The following is a 13,478-nucleotide window of genomic DNA, read 5'->3' as shown; positions in this document are numbered from 1 at the left end:
TTTATCAATGGCCATTTAAAGGATTAGTGAGAATGTTGTAATTTCCTACCAAGGTGCTTCTAATTTTTGTGCAATAGGCTTGAAACTTTATAATAGAGAACATAAAAAACCAAATCTAAGGAGAATAAAAACACTTAGTTCTAAGAAAAAAGAATTGAGATCTTTATATGAAGAACAAAAAGCCCAGAGATTATGTAGCAAATAAGATACACTAAGTTCAACAGTTCTTTAAATTCTCAACTCCAACATCACTACAAGTAGTAAAGTACAACTATTAGAGGATCTGAGTCTGTTTGCATGACTGTTTCAAATCATCATATAAAGAACAAAATACAATGGAAGGATAAAAAGTAGAAAAAGTATAATAGTCACAATCTTTTCTTTAAATTCTACACTCAAATATATAATTTGCACACATGACCACACTACAACCACTGACTTTTTAAGTACTAAGTTCTTTAACATGGTCAGCAATTTCCTTTTTTATAGTTTCCATTTCTGCCTGCTTGTACAGTTTCTCTTTCTTCAATGCATTGGCTTGTGTAACAAAGGCGATTTTTCTGGTAGCTTCTGCGATCAGAGTTTACAGAGGCTCACAAAGCCCGCCCTCTCTCTCCAACACACTTCATGAAAACATTTCGGCTAACCTTGTATATAGCGATTTGCATAATTTATGCATACTTGAAGGTGTCTGCAGCAGGCAAAGTCGATTTCTGGAATAACTTCAATGCATGATATGATGCATTCATGCAGCTTCTTAAAATCATCTGCCATGAAAAGTATGCCACGTGTCGCTGCTACTAAATTTTTTTTTATTATCTTCTTAACAAAGTACACTGGAAGAAAGCAGCTTTTCTGTTAACAGACATATGGCTGTAATTTATGCCCAAAGTCTGGTCACAATGCTGAAAAAGTCAACAACAGACTTCCAGCAGACTTTGTAAATTGTATGCCAAAAATTGGAAGCTTGAACATACAATAAGAACAAATTGTGACCATTTATGTGTGTATTTTTCATTCCCTTTTGTCTCGAGAGTTTGAACAGCTGATTCACCATAATTTAAAGTACAAAGATGTACTGCTGCTGCAGAAAATAAACCAACAAAGAATGATCATTGGAAAAGATTCATGCACTTTTTAATTCTCTCTATCATGTCTGCGTGCAATTATAAATATCTGATTGGTCATGTGTTGTAAACCACACAATAGCAAACATTTTTTTTTATAGATTACATGACATAATAGTATGAAAAGGAACTTTGGTACATTCGTCTGTTGATTAATTTTACATTTTTCAAGAACTGAGGCTTATTTTCAAGTACTTTTCAGGGTAAAAATGATTTTCAAGTACTTTTCAGGGTAAAAATGATTTTCAAGTACTTTTCAAGGATGAATTGATATTTAAATACTTTTCAAGGTGCTGTGTTAACCCTGAGCATGATGAGAAATCTTGTATTTTCACAAGGAATATTGTCAGCAACTTTAAAAACCCAGCCAAAGAAAAACTCAAGTTTAAAATTTCTTGCAGGATGAGTATGGTTGTTTTGTCATTGCCACATTCTAATGCTGAGAGTAGACATTCTCCATATTTCTCAAAAACAAAATTATTGAATGGGAAATCTGGACTAGAAAACAATTGTGGGCCTGGAAAGTGTGAAACTTGATAATCACAATTTATGCCATCAGTGGTCACTTGTCAGTGATTATTTTGTGAATCAATCAAATCTTGGCAGTGAAGTACAAGATATACACCTCTTCATTCTTCATTAAACTGTCCTATACTCGCTTATATTAATTAATCACAAAGGCTCAAGAAGTAGAGTTTCTTTCCTGTCTCATTTTCATAAACTACCTGCTAGTAATAATCATTCTGACTCTCAAACTATTTTGTAACAATTTGATAGCTGGTAACAATTGCAAGAAGGAGAATAAATCTCCTGAAATTGAAAGAAATCTTAAGCATCAGTTACAAAATACTGTACAAGTGTTTGGCTTTATTTAACACGAGGCAAGAAATCTCGAGGATCAGTTTGCTCCATGATAATAAACAATCCCAATAACAAGATCATGACTAAAAAACAAATGACTCTTGCGATTACAGTTTTGACTGTTGAGATTTTTTCATTCTGGCTCTAGAGACAAAGGTCTAATGACTCATCAGTTTTAAATCTAATAAGAACCCTGACCCTCTAAAATGCCAAACACTGTCTTCGCCTGTAGAGAAGCTCTAGCAGAATATCCTCTATTGTGGATGAAAGAGGGAGATGCAGGATATCAGGCTGTGTTTTGCCACATGATCTTTACCAAAATGGAGGATCAAATCTCCTATTCTTCATCCAACTGAGAGTAGCTAATAGACCTGACAGGAAGTGTCAAAGGAGTTGATTCCACATCAAATTCATTGGCCTTGATGAGGATAAATAGGGCATCATCAAGTAAACTGAGCAGAAGCTAAGGAACGGGATACAGCAAGGTAACCTGAGGGGACCTTTAAATAACCAAATTCTTACCTTCCATGCAAATAAAATATGAAAAGGATATATGTAACATCGGGATATGTGTTGAAGAAAGACTGCAATGTTGTGAAGCACAGCAACATCAGTCATTTCCTCGAATAAACAAGACGATATGATATTGCTGATCTTAAAGTACCATATTTGCTGGTCTATAAGTTAATGCAGAGAATAAGTCAACTTTTCACATTTTGTAGATTTTCCATCCATTATCTGTATTCATGTCAATGCTGAGTATAAGATGAGGCCAGATTAATACCTCAACCTGCCTTTTTCAGTACAGTTTGTTCCACACTGCATCATGAATTGTAATTAAAAACAACTGTTTACTCTCTGGTATTAAATGACAGAGGTCTTGCTAGGATTTTAAAACTAGGACTACAGGACTCCCATTTTGGTAAAAATCGGAGTCCCATCATCAAAAGTTGCAGTCCCTTCTTTCCTACAGAATCAACATGGATGTGAGTGCATCTAGTTTTAGATGGAGAGGTTTATGTAATTTAATCACTCACTTTAATATAGCTTCATTACAACAGTCCACTGACAGGATTGCAAATTTATGGTTTATTTGTCTACGTCCTTGTTGTAATTTTAGGCAATGGTTAAATAGTATCTGATTTGCTGTTTTACCCCCGTATTTTCGCAAATACGTGTCAGGTCGGAAAACAGCTTAGACCTTAAAGCGCATCTTGTGAATTCCACAACATAACATTGTCATATGCATTCCTGACATACATAATTTGCAGTTAACAGTTAAATATTTAATAAAATAATACCATGTCTTTGCTTTCAATGATTTATATATTTTTCTGAAAATATTTGCCTGATGATTTACAAAAACAGACAATCTAATAAACTGGTACATCCCCGACTACTGGTTCACTTACAGTTTCAAATTAATTTTATGATGAAATAGTGTACTAGAGGCAGATAATATATATCCAGATCACCAATTCTGATCTTAAAACACATGTTTGTATGTTTTATCATCAAAAGATATCATGCAGGAAATTGATAGCTGCTACCTTACTCGGAAAAGGGTTAATGGTCAATCAGCTATCAAAACATATGCTTGTGAATGGGCAAGAGTTTGTTTGTCAACGTAATTATATCAAAACTAGGCCTAGCTACTGATCTATTGATGAATACATTCTGCTACAACACTAGAACTAACCGGGCTATGGTGAGGGGCATTTAAAAAGGTATGGTCAGTCAATGTACCTCTTAAATAGCTCTTGTTCGTCCATCAGTGATACTATATTTTGTCAACCCAAGTAAGGACTTATCCCAGACACTAAGCTAGGCATCACACACTTTCTTACACTTGGCTACTGTCCTATCCGAACTACGAATTCTTGCAGCTTTAGCACTCTTCTGAATCTCATTACAATCTTCGTAAGTTTGCCGTTTAACCTCAAAATACTTATCCAAATTTACGAATGGCATTTTGTCTAAGTCTCAGCATGTCTCGATTCTTGTGCACTACTTATTCCGATACATTCGTAAATGAACACAATAACGAAAGCTAAAGTTGTTTATTTGATGTACTTTTATAAATGACCACATGTACATCTCTGGGTATTACTGAATGCAATCACTGTAAATATCAGTACATTTTCACATCCAGCCGCCAGTCAAAGCCTTTGAACTTGCTGCCCAGCTATTGTATCATGTTCTTTTTTATGTACTCTTATAATGGCAACATGTATGTACATCAAGGGGTCTTTCAGTCATTGAATTCTGTCATTGTAAATATCAGCACAGCTAATTGTCAACACATTTTCCCACAAAGCAGGTGGCTGAAGCAGGACTGGCAAGTCTTTGAATTTTGCCGCACACCTATTGCATGCAAATGGAGGACTTATTTAATATCCAATGCATTGGACAAGGGGTGGCGTCATGTATACCTCGAGCATAGGCATTGACTATGTCCCCGCTTTGTTTACTCCGTGTTGCGCACATCTATTCTTACAGCGGAGTGCAAGACAGGGAACATACGAAATAAGGAACCAGACTAGCAATGGCAATGTTATGATGGAGTAGCTTCTCCTAATCTCACAAGCTCTCACACGATTTCCATCGAGCTCAGCAAGATGTCATCTTGATGTTTAACCTCAATGCTTGTTGCACTAGAAAGTGATCTCCGGAATAAAATGTTGTGCACAAAGAATCATTAGCGAAAAAAGTGAAAGAAGCAGAACACAAAAGAGCAACTGTGGATCTAACTTCAATGAAAAATGGAGAAAATAATTCCCTTGACTGGAATATGGTACATGCATTAGGATTACCAGCGTGACTTCTGATCGCGTGATTGCGAAGACTGCAAAAGTGAATAATCCTTTCATGACAGGGATTAAGAATTGTAAAAAATCTGCAATTGTTCACCATAAGATATCTGGAGAACACATTATAATCCAAGACATTCTTTCACAACAAGGAAATCAGTAAACTTGCCAAGACAAATGCGTTTATTTGGATTACAGTCAGGGGGTCTTTGCAGATTTTGTTGCCTTTTAACTTGGCTGCAAAAAAGAAAGATCTTAAAGTTCAAGTGTAACTTTTTAGAAACAAGATGAATCATTAGCCTCCTTGATTTCTGGATAAATTTGTTTTAATTAAGTACAATGAAACTGATGATAGTACACATTTTATGACAGGCAGTAAATTAACTGCCATCTGGTTAAAAAGATTTATTAGGCTTCTGTATTGGTTTGTATGTAATGTCTAGGTCTATAAAAAAGATTATAAAGAGATTGTTAAAAGTACGACTTTAAAAAAACAATGAACTAATAAAATTATTCTTTAAATGGACAATGCATTTGTTTGTTAATTGTGCATGTTGGTTTATTTGTATGTTTAGAGAGAGAGACAGAGAGAGCAAGAGTATGTTGTGCAAGTTGCATATCCTATTTCAAGCTGAAAAAGTATGAGTCAGATGAAAATTTATCAGAACATTTTTGACCCCCCCATTTTTTATCTGACCCCCAGTTCTGACACCAATGGATATTTTTTAGCTCTTTTTACACCCCTGGGGGATACACTGATGTAAGTATTTTAAAATTATTCTCAATGTGGGTCCTTTAGTTTTGTACACAATCTCTTCCCCCCAAACAATTTTTTTTTATTGTGAACACATTATTTTTTGTATTGTTGGAAAACAAATATTCTTACATACAACAATTACATGACGTACGATAAATCAACATAATCCATATATAAGTTGTTATGGAGTATAAGACAAAGCCTAGATTTTCTAGTAAAAAGTATCAACTTATAGACAGACAAACAGGATAATTGTGTTATTGCAGCAGAAACACAAGTTGCTTTTCATACCAGTGCGACAAGCATAGTTTGATATCTTCAGCTATTTGCCAGTGAATTAAAGCTGTCTCTGAGGATAAAGTTCATCTCTGACAAGAGATACACTTTACATTTCTTAACACTTTACATTTCTTATCATTTGGGTAAGAGGTTAGTCAATATTTAAACTTGTCTATAAAGGCAGGCAAAATTTTGGTTCATGGGTTAAAAAAATAGCCATATGTGGCTTCTTTTCATTCCCTATTTATTACAGGCCTCTCACAAAAACTATCTTTTTATCTCTACAAACTGAGTTACTGGCTAATCTAGATATTGTTTTGAAGTGTGAACAGCTGTTTCTAGGCCCACTGTTTTACAGTCATATGCAAGCTGTAAATCAGTAATGAAATCAGTAATGTGTCATGGTGCACAAAACAAAGATCACTGATTATTTCAAGTCAGTGATTTAATTGATCAGATTGTTGTTGTTGTTGTTGTGGGGTTTAATGCCATTTTTCAGCACACGATAGGCTATGTATGGCAGCCAGTATTAATGGTGGAGGAAGAACCCGGGAAAACCCGGGGAAGAACCACTGACCCACGAGAAGCTACTGGCAAGCTTTCTCACATACCCACATCAGTCGAATCCGAGACTCAAACCCACGTAGACAGAGGTGAGATGGCAGTGATCCGTAACAGAGAGTGCTTTAGACCACTTGGGGCCCCTGATCAGATTGATAAAGGTGAGCAAGATATATTAATCTTACATGGAACAAATTTGGGTGGGAACAACACACATGTATATGCTCGTTCTAAGATTTTGTTGAAAAGTGTGCATAAAACAATCATGATAAAGAAATAAAAATATTATTATTACTACTACTTCTACTGCAACTAGTGCATGTTATTGTTCAAAAAGCAATTCTGAAAGGTGAATCAGTGTATAGAGCTCACTTGCATACAAAAGCCACTTTTGCCTTATTCAGTGGTTGTTGCTTTTGACAGGTTTTTACCATGTGTGTGTGTGTGTGCATGCATGCAGGCATATGGATGTGTGCATGCATGTACTGAGAATTTATTAAAAATTATCTAACTTGTGTGATATTTTTTATTCATATTATATATATACACTCACACTTACAGACCCCCACATTTTTAATTGACCAGTTTTTACACCAAGTTTTTTTTATTATGCTTATTCTGGCCCCCAGTACTGACATTAAGGAGATTTCAAACTCTCAATCTTGCACCACTATTGATTAAACTTCATGTACACTACTGTTTGCAAATTAATGCAGTGGTGTTTTCATCAATAATCATGGACCATGTGTACCCAACTGGTGCCCAACCTATTCAAAATCTGAAAGACACTTCTGCCAGCAAATGAAATTGATCATTTTGTACTTCTTAAGTAATAAGCACACTCTATTTAGTAATCACTGGATGTACTCTGTTTACTCCATAATGATCTCAATTATTTATTTTCTTTGGTCTGTTATGTGCCTTAGCAGCACAATGGAGGGAATAGTCTTATGCCAAATTTGACATAAGGGTCACTGATGCAAGGGCACAGCACTGAATGAACCCTGGCATCCATTGTATATAGCCACCTGTTCATTTAATAAAAGCTGGCATCATAAGAGGAGGTTCACTCTATATTAAACAAACATACCTTCTAGGAGACCAAGAGTGCTTTCTAGGAGATTTTGTCCTGGTCTGTGGTGACCTTGACCGTCCATATTTCTTTGACCTTGGTGACCTTGATCTTGACCTCTTCCTTAGTAGGGATCTATGCCTGGGAGAAAATGATCTTGATCTGTGTCTTCCAGATGATGGGGGTCTCTTCCTTCTGAATGTTGGGGATCTAGAATGAGACAAAATAAAAGCACTGCACTCTACAGTGTGACTATTTTCAGTAGACATTCAGTTTTGAGGAAATAATTTTTGTAGATAAAAAACAATGGACACCTTGTGATGGAGTTGGAATAGCAATGCAGGGGTTGTACATATGTTACACTGTAGTTAATTAATGAAAAGATGAGGGATTAACTCTAATTATGAAGAACATATCTTCCAGGAGTGTTATTAGCTCCAATATCTGTGTTCCTGTGTACAATGGACATCTGCCTGGTGTTATGGAGGTTAAGGATTTGTTGTTTTACTGGACCAGTCAAAGTCAGAGAAAGCATGATAGTGCTAAATCCTGGAAATATGTCTTTCACAATTACACTATGTTTCTGTTACTGGTGGTGTGTAGTTCAATCAAGATGAATCCTAGGCCATGCCAGAAAAGGCTAGGACAACAACAAAAGCCTGGGATGGCAGAAACAAGGGTACAACCAGTCACTGATCTTCCGAGGTTATTATGTGGCACAAGCTCAAATAACCTGGACTTAATTGCACATCAGAAATGGATCAAATTTAAATTTCAAGCATCAAAAACCTGATGGTGCACGTTTATTGATAACTCTGTAAATTGTCTGACATAAATTGATCTATATATAAACTTTGTACAAAGTTAAATACATGGCTATATTATTCCTGTTCTCTATACTTCTTTGATTACAAAGTAAAGTCATAATGTTTTAGTCAAATTTTACTTAATTGATGTCTTTTCTCTATAAATTCAAATTCTCACAAAATAAATAGACCTGTTTTAAAGTTTCATTGGCCTACATTTCAGTTGACTGGAAAGCGATGAAAGTCAGGAATGCCGAAATTTGGTTAAGCTGAAATATTATTCTTTAATAAAACGAATAAAAATATATAATGCCTATTGGAACTGTAAAGTAATGTTTTGTTTCATTCAAGAAACATATCCCAAGATGAACCTACTTGAACTTACTTTGGCATACCTAGACAACCGTCGCATTGTGACAAATTCAAATGTATGTCAACGTAATGTGAAAATGCGCCCATTTGCTAGTATCACATTTTCATTACACCAGGATAAAGACAGCACAGTAAGTATATTAATTACACATAAATTAGTGGATGCGTGTTGATATAGGCTACCAAGTGTGTGAGATGTTCCTGAAACTTTGATTACTCATTCCGATGTCAATGACATCGGAACACGCTATACAAGGTCGTTATTTGGATAGTAAGACATAGCACTTAAAGAAAACCAGCATGTGCTATGTCTTACATTGTAGGACTAGACATAGGTGTAAAACAAAAACATGTGCTATGTCTTACATTGTAGGACTAGGGTGAGGGGCTGATTTATAGGCCTAAGAGTCCTAAAAAAAGTCATTTAGCTTTTAAGGAAATTTAGACAGCGTGGTTATACAATTTTAACACAAGAGTTATTTCTCATTCAAAAAAATCCCAATATTGTCAGAAAAATTATAAGGTCCAGTATTCAAATTTTGAATCTTAAAGTCTTAAAGAATTTTAATGAAACAAGTGCATGGACTCCTAAGCCAAAAGTTATCTTGAGACCCCTGTTGTATCATTTTACTCATGTCCCTTTCGTTTTTATCAGAGATCTCGGAAACGCTTAATTACGTGTATTTGGATGCTAATTTTTGATCTGGGACGCAGAAAATCACTGAGGCAGGAGTCCTCCGTACGTACACATGTAATATGTGTGCGGCAAAATTCAAAGACTTGCCAGTCCTGCTTCAGCCACCTGCTTTGTGGGAAAATGTGTTGATCAATTAGCTGTTCTGATATTTACAATGACAGAATTCAGTGACTGAAAGACCCCTTGATACATACATGTTGCCATTTTATAAGAGTACATAAAAAAGAACATGATGCAATAGCGGGGCATCAAGTCCAATGGCTCTGACTGGCGGCCAGGTGGGAAAATGTACTGATATTTACAGTGATTGAATTCAGAGTCAGAAAGACCCAGAGATGTACATGTGGCCATTTATAAAAGTACATCAAATAAGCAACTTTAGCTTTCGTTATTGTGTTCATTTCTGAATGTAGCAGAATAAGCAGTGCACGTGACCTCATAATCAAGACATGTTGAGACTTAGACAAAATGCCATTCATAAGTGGGTGACAAGTCGCCTAAAAATGTAAACTTCGCCTTCTTCTGTTATAAAAGCAAAAACGACTTCGCCCTGTGATTATTTAACAGGTACACTGACTGACCATACCATTTTTTTTTTAGATGCCCCTCGCCTTAGCCCAGTTAGTTCTAGTGTTGTAGCAAAATGTATTCATCAAAGCATCAATAGCTAGACCTTGTTTTTATATCAATTACGTTGACAAACTCTTGCTCATTCAAAAGCATTATGTTTTGATAGCTGATTGACCATTAACCCTTTTCCGAGTAAGGTAGCAACTATCAATTTCCTGCATGATATCCTTTGATGACAAAACATACAAACTTGTGTTTTAAGATCAGAATCGGTGATCTGGTTATATATTAACTGCTTCTTATACACTATTTCGTCATCAAATTAGTTTGAAACTGTAAGTGAACCAGGAGGCCTAACGGGAAATAATGGCGGACTTCACTAAGTCTGGGATGTACCAGTTTATTAGACTGTCTGTTTTCTTAAATCATCGGGCAAATATATTCATAATATTAAAATCATTGAAACCAAAGCCTATTTTATTATTTTATTAAAGAGTTAACTTTAAAATAAAATACAAATTATGTAGGTCAGAAACGTATGGGACAATGCTATATTGTGAAATTCGCGAGATTCGCTTTAAGGTCTAAGCTGTTTTCTGACTTGACACGTATTTGCGAAAATACGGGAAAAAACAGCAAATCAGATACTATTTGCCTAAAATTACTACAAGTACTTTTACAAATAAATAAACCATAAATCTGCGATCCTGTCAATGGACTGTTGTAAAGAAGCTATATTATAGTGAGTGATTACAGTACGAAAACCTCTCCATCTAAAACTAGATGCACTCACGTCCGTGTTGATTCTATAGGAAAGGGACTGCAACTTTATATGGTGGGACTCCTATTTTTACCAAAATGGGAGTCCTGGACTCCTAGTTTTAAAATCCTAGTGAGACCTCTGGTTATATTAAAAACTACCCCGACTCGCACTAACGTTTGTACGCACAGCCAGAAAATTCCCCTCATGCCACTGTCGGGGAAATATTTGGGGGGGAGGGGGTATGCTTCTGCTATTAAAATCACTCACGCCCGAAATCACACTCTAAATATATTGTACTTAATATTTAAAACAATCAACCTTTTCTCTCTTCCACGAAATGCTTTATCTTTAGGAAGTGGCATCTCTGCTTTATAATCCACAGAAACAGTACAGGTTTATGTATTCAATGAAGACGCCATGATTTCCGCAAGTGACCAATGAAAATGCATATACTATTACACCTTTGTGTATATGTAGAATCCTACTATAATTTATTTTATCCACCTCAGTTGGATATCTAAGGCGAATAAAATCAATTATAGTTAATAGGATTCTACATCTGGCCTAACTACGGGCCCGCGGATCATATATATATATATATATATATATATATATATATATATATATATATATATAACACCATCATAATCCCTTGATTCATACGTGGTCCCTGGTCGCTTGTAGGGGCCTCGAGTGGCCGAGTGGTCTAAAGCGCTCTCCGTTACGGATCACTGCCATCTCACTTCTGTCTGCGTGGGTTTGAGTCTAGGATTCGGCAAATGTGGGTATGTGAGAAAGCTTGCCAGTAGCTTCTCGAGGGTCGGTGGTTCTTTCCGGGGTTTGCCGGGGTTCTTCCTCCACCATTAATACTGGCGGCCATGTATAGCCTATCGTGTGCTGAAAAATGGCGTTAAACCCCACAACAACAATGGTCGCTTGTAAGTTTAACAGCCTAAAAACATTAGTACTGAAGCTCTCATTATAAGCCCCCCTCCCCTTCCCCATTATCTGCACATTTAGTTGTTCAAAGCCAGTTTTTAAAAATAAAAATAAAAAAACAGTTCAAGTGCTATTGTAGAATTGTGTTCGAATGACAAAACCCGACGCTGAGGAGAGCAGACGTTAAACAAGACAACGATTATGTTGTTGTTGTGGGGTTTAACGCCATTTTTCAGCACACGATAGGCTATACATGGCGGCCAGTATTAATGGTGGAGGAAGAACCCGGGAAAACCCCGGAAAGAACCACCGACCCACGAGAAGCTACTGGCAAGCTTTCGATAACGATTATGTAAACTGCAATCTAGTTAGAGCAAACAGCCAGGAAATCCACCGGATAGAATGGAGTAGTAAGCACACTTTTACATTTCTAGTACCTTTATTGTTTTTTTCACTTTTGCTTTTTCATTCTCAATTTTTTCAAATTGCATTTTCATATTTCACAATTTATGCTTTTTGTATTTCAAATTGGATGTTTTTCTCTTTGCTTTGTTTTTGCAAATTGTTTTGTTAGTTTACCTAGTCAGTGATTAGGAATCAAGTGCTTTATTTTTTGTTTATTGTCCTAGTTTTGGAACAAAGGTTTTCATATATATTGGTGTGAGACTTACTAACATTGGACTATATAGAGTGAGCACAATTGACCACTCATTGCAGCAATGGCTACAAACGCGATAGAACGCGAGCCCATGGCAGAAAGCCAAGTAGGAACGAAACTGAGAACTTACTTCAACACAATGTTTGATGAGGTAGGGGGATACCAAAGGCTAGTTGCCTTTCACCCTGAAGGGTGCCATACATTGAATTTCGGAGATATTGAAAACTCCCCATGTCAAGCGGAAATCTTGACGAAACTTAGAGTGCAAGGCATCCCTATACAAGAAATAGACGGCCTACAGAACGGGTAAATTTGATATACAAAGATCAGTGAGGCAAGGTTGCCCACTGTCGATGCTATTATATGTAATAGCAATTGAAATTCTAAGCATAAAAATTAGAACCAACAAAGGAACTGAAGGTATCAAAATTCCGAATTTAAAAGAGGAATTTAAGATGCTCCAACACGCAGATGATTGTACCAATTTTATTAAGGATCCAAATTCCTTTAAACACTTAGAAAAGGAATATAATTCATTTGGAAAAGCATCAGGATCAAAAATTAACCATGAAAAAACAGAAATACTAAAAATAGAAAACTGGAGGGGAAATCACCCTGGATTACCCCGCACCTAATTAAGGACACAGTAAAAACATTAGGAATTTTCTTGGGGAAAAACGAAGAAAAAGAAAACTGTAAAAAGGTGACAAAACAAATAAAAGAAAATATCAAAATCGGGACACTTATGCCAATTTGCTTAATGGAGCGCGCGCAAGTAGCAAAAAGTTATTTATATTCAAACCTAAATTATCTTCTAAACTCTGTAGATATAGCAACAAAATACTGGATAAAAAAGATAATGGAATTATAAAATATATATGGAACTTTAAAACACACTATCTATAAAAATCTACTTTGTAGAGATCTAAAAATAAGGGAGGACTGGCCTTACCAAGTCCCATCTTAATAATATGTACCAATATTTTAATTAGATTCAAATATCTAAAAAGCCAACCGTCAACTCCTTGGGAGTCTTTATATATTTATTGGTTTGGTTTTTCAATGAAAAATAGGATAGATGTTTATAAAAATAATAAACTAGTGAAAAAACTAGGGGTGCCAAGAACATTTAGAGGCATAAAAGAACTATTATGCAAATATAGGGAAAATAAAGAAATTTGGGAAATTTATACAAAAAAATACATA

General features: G+C 35.7%; 1 protein-coding gene across 3 annotated transcripts in view; it reads right to left on the bottom strand.

Annotated features, from left to right (window-relative positions):
* Nucleotides 1-11,119, bottom strand: part of LOC149784424 (uncharacterized) — a 135,848-nt gene extending 124,729 nt beyond the window's left edge. For all 3 annotated transcript variants that reach the window (XR_016413856.1, XM_089932487.1, XM_089932488.1), the window contains exons 1-2: nucleotides 10,994-11,119; nucleotides 7,486-7,677 (exon numbers count right to left, since the gene is read on the bottom strand). Coding sequence is in view for 2 of the 3 variants with exons in the window: in XM_089932487.1 (XP_089788613.1) it covers nucleotides 7,486-7,677; nucleotides 10,994-11,037 (236 nt within the window). In the remaining variant the exon portion in view is untranslated. The remainder of the gene's footprint in view (nucleotides 1-7,485; nucleotides 7,678-10,993) is intronic.
* Nucleotides 11,120-13,478: the final 2,359 nt, after the last annotated feature.

The sequence above is a fragment of the Sinohyriopsis cumingii genome, chromosome 14 (genome assembly GCF_028554795.1).
Source record: "Sinohyriopsis cumingii isolate HCF-2022 chromosome 14, ASM2855479v2, whole genome shotgun sequence".
Lineage (NCBI taxonomy): Eukaryota > Metazoa > Mollusca > Bivalvia > Unionida > Unionidae > Sinohyriopsis > Sinohyriopsis cumingii.
The sequence above is the reverse complement of the archived record's forward strand: the minus strand, read 5'-3'. Positions and strand labels throughout refer to the sequence as shown.